The following is a 7,795-nucleotide window of genomic DNA, read 5'->3' on the forward strand; positions in this document are numbered from 1 at the left end:
GGCAGGACTGGGGATTGAACTCAGGCCCTTGTGCTTGCCAGGAAAGCACTTATTCCACTGAGCCATCTCCCCAGCTCCTTTTCCTCTTTTTTTTTTTAAGTTTTTATTCTTGATGCCTAAGTTTAATTGCTAGTAAATGCTAAGCATCCAAGTTTTGTACATACCTAGTCAAATTCACTGGCTAGGTTCAATGTTAGTTTCAACCATGACCTTATAGAGAAATTTGATTTTGTTCTCATCCGACTCAGTTTGTGGCCAGAATTGTGGAGAGAGTTGTTTGTGAACCAAGGCACCACTGTACCAACTATAGTAGAGCTTATTCTTTTGAATTTAAAAACGAAGCATCCAAGTGTGGTGGCGCATATCTGTAAATCCTAGCACTCAGGAGGCTGACGCAGGAAGATTGCCTCGAGCTCAAGGCCAACCTACACTATGTAGCAAGACCCTGTCTCAAAAAAAAAGAGCTAGAAAGAAAAAAAGAAGACTAGGAGGAGAAGGGCAAGAAGAAACTTTCTGGGCTGGTTTGACAGTAAGCGAGTTCTCCAGGGTACAGCTATATGGGAGAAATTGGATCAGCAACTAACACAACATTAAAAATGGATTTTGAGCCGGGGAGATGGCTCAGTGGAATAAGCGCTTCCTTGGCAAGCGCAAGGGTCTGAGTTCAATCCCCGGTTCTGCCAAAAATAAAAAAATTTTTTAAAAAAATGGATTTTGGAGGAGCGGGGGAGGTAGCCCCGTGCTTAGCCTGCCTGGCAAGCGCGAGGTCCCAAGTTCGCTCCCTAGTACTCCCCTCAACCCATGTGTGGGGATAAGTCAAGAAACGCACAACTTCTCTGTGTAACTTGTGGGGAGCTCGAAGACTCAAGAGGAGGCAGTACTGTAAGATCTGTGCGACTTACATGAAAGATTAGGCACCCGTCTTTAGAAAGAGAAGCAGCCCCAAAGGCGAAACGGAGAGCTGGAATTAATGCCGAGCCCTCCTGCCCCTCGTGAACCATTTTTAGTGCAAGACAGGAAAGTTTCATGTCATGTGTAACCTTGACTTACTGGGTGTGGCCAGATGATTGTGACCAATTGAAGTGTAAGAAATACATGAGAATAAATCTGGAGTGAATGAAAACAGGAGAAGAAGAAAAATGAAGGCTATATACTTTCCGGCTGCTAAAAGGAGTGTTTGTTCATTTCCTTGTTTTGTGTTGAATGGGTCGTGTGTCGTGCAGGCAGGCTTGGCTGGCCCGCCCACCTCAGCTTCCTGAGCTTGCCAGCTACACCCTCTGTTGATGGTACTGAGCAGGTTGGAGGCACTTCCAGACGTTAGCATTAAAAGGGTGCCCAAACATTTACCCTTTGTAGATATTTATGTACACAGAGAAAAAGTCCACGTGTGGACTAAAAATGCAGAAGCCGTTGGTCCATGTGTGCGTGTTTTCTGGGCCAAGGGGTCTGTAGCTTTGGCCCGATTTGGAAAGGTAACTTGTACAGAAAAGCCCAGGCCAGAGGTGCCAGGCCTGCAGCCTGGGGCCTGGCTCTGCGCCCCTTGTCTCCCCGGCCCAGCGGAGCAGGTGGTGTGCAGCAACCTCCCGCCCAGGCCCTGAGCTCGTAGGGCGGAGCGCTCCTTCCGGGCCACGGCCCTGGCCGTCTCCTCAGCACTTGCCTCCTTCTCTTCCAGTTTGAAGGCAGGAAGTACTGTGAGCACGACTTCCAGATGCTCTTCGCTCCCTGCTGCCACCAGTGTGGTGAGTTGTGCTGCCGAATGGAAACAAGCTCCCCGGTGCATCCGCTGCGCCGGGTATTATAGTGCCGGCGGGAGACGGCCTAGGTGCTCACAGCACAAGTATCCTAAGAAGTCCTTTAGCTGCCCTGTTTCAGCATACAGCAGCTGCCAAGTGTCCAGTCCTGGACAGAGCTGGGCGGCACAGCGGGTGGCTTTCGGGCCTGCTAGAGTTGTCCCCCTCAGCAAGGCACTTGCTCTGTGAGGACGAGGCCCATAGAGCTCTCCATACTGGTTGCCTGAAGGCTGCCAGGTGGTCACTAGGGACCGGCGAGCTGGGTGGCAGGTGCAAAGGGTTAGTGAAGGACGCATTATAAGAACTGGTGCTGTAGGGACAGCAGAGAGCTCGGTGACGCAGGCGCTCACCAGGCCCTGCCTGGGTGAGCAGTGAGGAGCCGCAGAGCACTGAAGAAAACATGCTGTGGATTTCAGTTGTCTTTGTCAGTGATGCCCAGGAATATCCAGAGACATCAAACGAGCCCAGGACATTAACAAGAAAGCGAGATTCAAACATGGTAGAAACAGGCCCAAAATGCCATTACAGGACCAAGCCCAAGGGCTCCATGAAATGAAGGCCGTGTGTGTTCTGTGTGTGCTTACTCTGGGGACGCCAGTCAGACACTTCCCGTGGGGGGTAGCGCCTCCTCAGCTGTCCCCACGTTTGCTTTTGCACAGACAGCACCCCTGGACTTGCACTGTTCCTTTCCTTTCCTCAGGTGAATTCATCATCGGTCGTGTCATCAAGGCCATGAACAACAGCTGGCATCCCGAGTGCTTCTGCTGCGACCTCTGCCAGGAGGTGCTGGCAGACATTGGCTTCGTGAAGAACGCTGGCAGGTGGGACTATAGCGGGTGAGGGGCTCTGTGCTCTGGGGCTGGACCTGGCCCCTCGGGACCCGGGGGCCCTGCATGTAGAGGGCATCCTATGGAGCGTCGAGCAGTACCTTGATTCCACCGTTAAGCTCAGGAGAGATCTTTGTAAAACATGGTTGCTTTATTTTTAAAGATAGGAGAAGCATGTTTCTTTTTAATGATTAGGAAGGACTTAAGGCTGAGTTTCCATTTTGCCCCTCTTAGACACCTGTGCCGCCCCTGTCACAATCGAGAGAAAGCCCGGGGCCTGGGGAAGTACGTCTGCCAGAAGTGCCACGCCATCATCGACGAGCAGCCCCTGGTCTTCAAGAATGACCCGTACCATCCCGACCACTTCAACTGTGCCAACTGCGGGTACTGTGCACTCTCCCTGTCACTGCGTGCTGCGGGGCTCTTGCTGCTCTGAGGAGCACACTCCCTTGCTGTGGCCCTCGGGGGCACCCGGCGAGGCAGGGTGCACACCATGTCCTAGCCTCAGGTGCCGCCCACCTCCTCCCCGTGCACCCTCCCTCACCCTGAGTATGTGTGCAGGGGCCTGTGTACACACGTGCGTGTGTGCCTGCTCCACACATGCAGTAGCTCATGCCTTGTTCCCCACAGAGAGTTTGAGAGCAAGCTGTAGGTGTGGTGACTGTGTGTGCATCTCCTGAGGAGGAAGTTGTTTTCCTGCAGAACTACAGGCCTGACTAACTTTACGCATGATAGAAAGGCCACGCTGAAATAGGCCCGTTGTCCCTAGAACTATTTCGTCGTGTTTTCCAACATCGGATCCGGGAGAGTTGTTTACAAATACAACTTGTACAGTTGTTATAGTGAGGGTATTATCTTCAATTGTGCTTCACTCGATTACATTGTTAACTTGTCTTTAAACAGTCTGTATGACTTGTTAGGCTGTTAATAGTGCGTATGAGTTTTAGGGCAGCTTTAGTTTTGCTTTTCATTTTGAATGGGTCTCTTGATACTGCCTAGGCTGGCCTCGGGCTCCTAGGTTCCAGTCACCCCCGCCTCAGACTCTGGCTAGCTGAAGCTGCAGGTCTGTGCTGCCACCTTGACATCTAAACAGTGTGGAAAGGATCCCTTGCTGGGGTTCATAGGCGCATACATGCCGAAGGACAGTAGGGAGGGAGAGAGACAGCAGGCGAAGCACTAGGAAGTTTTAAAGCTTAAGTTCAGCTAACTCATCTCTAAATTAGCATTTTATGCCCTTTTTTTCTCAGTGAGGGTCTTGCTACATAATTCAGGCTGGCTTTAAACTCACTGTGTGGCCTATGTTGGCCCCAAACGTGAGCACTCTGGCCGCGGTGCTCAATGCCTCCTCTGTGCAGGAAGGAACCGACCGCTGATGCCCGGGAGCTGGAGGGGGAGCTCTACTGCCTGCCATGCCGTGACAAGATGGGGGTGCCCATCTGTGGGGCCTGCCGGGTGACCCTTCTGCCTCAGCCTCCTGAGTGCTAGGATTACAGGCGTGCACCACCACACCTAGCTCACTGAGTACATTTTCTTCTCTATTTTTTCTCATCCGCTTTTCATTAGTGTCACTCCTAGAAGATCATTTAAACCAAAAAAAATCCACACAAGTCCCTCTGGCCAGTTGGGGCCACCTTTTACTAAATGTTTTGTGGCAAAAAATAATAGCTAACATAAGCATGGGGAAAGGAGCCTGGGCATGTCCTTGTTTGTTTCTGCTTAGCTCATTTTACGGTAAGCTAGGCTCTGACAGCTGCGACTTCAGTGACTGTTGGAAAAGAGCTTAGCAGGCAGCACTGAGGCTGCTGGGCACCGTGACTGTGCAGTCGCCGCGGGCCAGTGTGTTGTGGTGAGGCCGACACTGACTGCGGCTGCCGTGCTCCGCCGCAGCAAGAGAAGCAGCTGGAGACCCCTCAGGCCTGGCCCTCTTGCTCTGCTCACCTCTAGAGCAGACAGAGGAAGTCACACCTCGGACCAGTGACTTCCTCCAGGCCTGCAAGTGCATGAGCCAGCACTCTGGCCGCAGTGCTCAATGCCTCCCTTGTGCAGGAAGGAACTGACTGCTGACGCCCGGGAGCTGAAGGGGGAGCTCTACTGCCTGCCGTGCCATGACAAGATGGGGGTGCCCATCTGTGGGGCCTGCCGGCGGCCCATCGAGGGCCGCGTGGTGAACGCCATGGGCAAGCAGTGGCACGTGGAGGTGAGCGCCGAGGTCTGGAAGGGCAGAGGTGGGTGCCTGCAGGGGCTGGTGTTGGGCCCTGTGCCACTTGGTCCCTGGGACGAGGGCGTATGCTTTGTCCTTCTCCTCGCAGCAGGAAGGGCCTGGTCCAGGTGCAGAAGCCCATGGCAGCTGCTCCTCAGGTGCCCACTGTTCTCTCAGCGGGGGTCGGAAGGGCCACCTTTGATGCCATCCAGTGAGGCTCAGGTGTCTCCTCTAAGAGAGAGCAGCTCTGAGGTTACTTTGGTAGGTGGTAAAGTGCAGCAGTTAATGAGGGACCTCGTGCATTTTTTTCCAGCATTTTGTTTGTGCCAAGTGTGAGAAGCCATTTCTTGGACATCGCCATTATGAAAGGAAGGGCCTGGCGTACTGCGAAACCCACTACAACCAGGTACAGACAGCAGGGCTCCCTCCATGTAGGGATTCACGCTCCACACAACTCTGCCTACCAGGACATGGGTGGGAAAGGTATACTGGTCTACAGAGATACTTTTTACTTGTTATTCTTTCCTTTCCTTTTCTTTTCTTTTCTTTCCTTCTTTTTTCTTTTTGAGCCAGGGTCTCCCTATGCAGTTCAGGCTGGCCTCAAACTCACTTTGTAACCCAGGCTAGTCTCCAACTTGAAACGATCCTTCTGCCTCAGCTTCCCAAGTGCTGAGATTATAGGCATGTGCCACCTTGCCCAGCTATTTGACTTTTTGAGAAATAATTTTAGACCAGAAAAGTTATGACATAAAAATAGAGAGCCCCCGTGCACCTCTCACTTAGCGCACGCTTCCTGCGGCATCTGCGTGTGTTGGTGCACAGCATGCGAATCACCCTTGTAAGCATAGACTTTTCATCCGCCAGCACTTGGGTGCACATGTGCAAGACCCATGGGCTTGTTTTTGTCTCTTGTGAGCTTTTGACAGTTCAGCATGGTCCCTCACCCGAAGCCTTGACCATTTCTGAAGCACAGCAACACCGACATGGCTGCGGGTGTTGGTGCTGTCCGGTACTCTGATCTGTTTACTTGAAGTTTTGTCACTTGGCCAAATAATGTCTGCATGGCAGTTTTTTCTATTTCTTTTTTTTAATAAAAAAAATTATATTTACTTAGAAGCATTCAGAAAGAAGCATCCAGAATATCAACAAAGCAGTTGTAACTTTTTTTATTTTTTTCAATTAGAGTGGTATTCAGTTAACAGAATGTCAATTATTTTGTATAAACTGCATCAGAGACAACTGAGGATGAAAACCTGTCGTCCCCATATATAACTAATATGAACTGTGCACCAACAAGAACCTGCTCTGAATGTCCATGCTAATTTACAACCCCAGACTGTGCCAGGTGAGGTTAGTGGCTGTGAAAATACCGCCAGGGCAGGGCTAAAGACACATTCGGAAGCGTGTTAATTATAAAAAAAACACCAAAACTGTACAGTTTAAAAACAGATCTTGGGCTGGAGAGATGGCTCGGTGGTCTAAAGCACCTACTTGGAACAAGCTTGGCAAAGCACAGGGACCGTGGTTCAATCCCCCAGCACCACATGCCAGCCAGCCCCGCCCCCTGGTGGGCTGAGCTGGCCACACACACACACACACACTAAATAAAAAAAAAAAAAAAAAACTAAACTTTAAAAAAAATAATAAAAACAAATATTTTTTTAATACACACACACACACCTTTTTTAAAATTTATTTATTTTTAATTTGGTTTTTTTTTTTTGGTGGAGTCAGGGATTGAACTCAGGACCTTGTGCTTGCCAGGCAAGTGCTTATTCTACTGAGCCATCTCCCCAACCCTAAAAACAAATCTTACACAGCCCTACATTTCAATCCTTTTTTTTCAAAAGAGGTGAGTTGTGTACAGGAGGGTTAAATGCTTCCTAGACAAGAAAAAATGCGCTAGAACCAACTTAATTGATCGTCATCACCATCCTCTTCATCTTCCTCCTCCTCCTCTTCCTTCTTTGTCTTGCTTGTCTCAGCCTTGACAACTCCCTTTTTGCTGCATCGGTCTTCCGTTAGCCCAGGAGGCAGCGATGTCCTTTTCCTACCTGTCCTCCAGCTTAGCAGCTTTCTTTTCTTGTGGCTGCTGGTCATCTGCTGCAGTGTTAGTCCACGTTTCTCCAAGTTTCTTTGCAACATCACCAATGGAGAGGCCACATGTTCTCCTTTGATTTTTGGATGATACTCAGAACAGAACAAGAAGAAGGCCGAAGGAGGCCTCTTGGGTGGGCTGGGATCCTTGAAGTTCTTTTTTGTTTCTCCTTTTGGGAGGAATGTTTTGATTTCTCTTAATGAGCCTTGTCTGCTATTGCTATGTCTTCAAATTTTCCTTTTTCTTTAGCAGACATGGTCTTCCACCTCTCTGAGCACTTCTTAGAAAACTGAGAAGTTAATGGAAGCATCTTGTGCTGCTTCTTGTGCTCCTCCTGCCAAGTTTGCGCAATGAATGCACAGGATGACGTCTTCTCGGCTTCTTAGGCGCTCCTTTGCCCATGTTTACTTGTTTTCCTTGAGGAAAACAAGCGAGGTGCAGAGTCGCCCAGTACTCGCCCGGCTCTCACGTGCCCTGGAGCTGTCTCTGTGGAGCTCAGTGTACTCCGCATGGCAGTTTTTTCTACTCTAAGCCTGGATCCAGCCTCGGCTCCTTGGAGCTGGAGCATTTCCAGCGAGCAGTTGGTAGACTGCTCCTCCTCCCTTGAGCACACTGGCCGCGTCCTCATGACCAGGTTGGGGCGGTGCAAGTGGCTGGGATGCCAGGCACCATGCGCCTGGTGCTGGCTATGACACCAGCTGATGTTGGCCCTAGGAGCCAGCCGCGACAAGCAGGCAGTAGGCAATGGCCTGCCCTCTGCCCAGTGTTCGGCTGCTCACAGTAACAGAAGTACACCACCCCAGTTCTCAGGCAGCTGGCCGCGGCCTCGCGTGCATTGCCCAAGGCATGGTGTGGTGTGCTGGATTTCTGCCCCTTGTTT

The 7,795-nt window shown here is 50.7% G+C and overlaps 1 protein-coding gene across 1 annotated transcript in view; it reads left to right on the plus strand.

Annotated features, from left to right (window-relative positions):
* The window catches only part of Lims1 (LIM zinc finger domain containing 1), a 39,427-nt gene that overhangs the window by 25,664 nt on the left and 5,968 nt on the right, over positions 1-7,795 (plus strand). Inside the window, exons 4-8 of the mRNA XM_023717373.1 lie at positions 1,673-1,739; positions 2,491-2,611; positions 2,852-3,001; positions 4,664-4,814; positions 5,131-5,300. Coding sequence (XP_023573141.1) covers positions 1,673-1,739; positions 2,491-2,611; positions 2,852-3,001; positions 4,664-4,814; positions 5,131-5,300 — 659 coding nt within the window. The remainder of the gene's footprint in view (positions 1-1,672; positions 1,740-2,490; positions 2,612-2,851; positions 3,002-4,663; positions 4,815-5,130; positions 5,301-7,795) is intronic.

This window comes from Octodon degus, unplaced genomic scaffold, assembly GCF_000260255.1.
Source record: "Octodon degus isolate 3935 unplaced genomic scaffold, OctDeg1.0 scaffold00052, whole genome shotgun sequence".
Classification (NCBI taxonomy): domain Eukaryota; kingdom Metazoa; phylum Chordata; class Mammalia; order Rodentia; family Octodontidae; genus Octodon; species Octodon degus.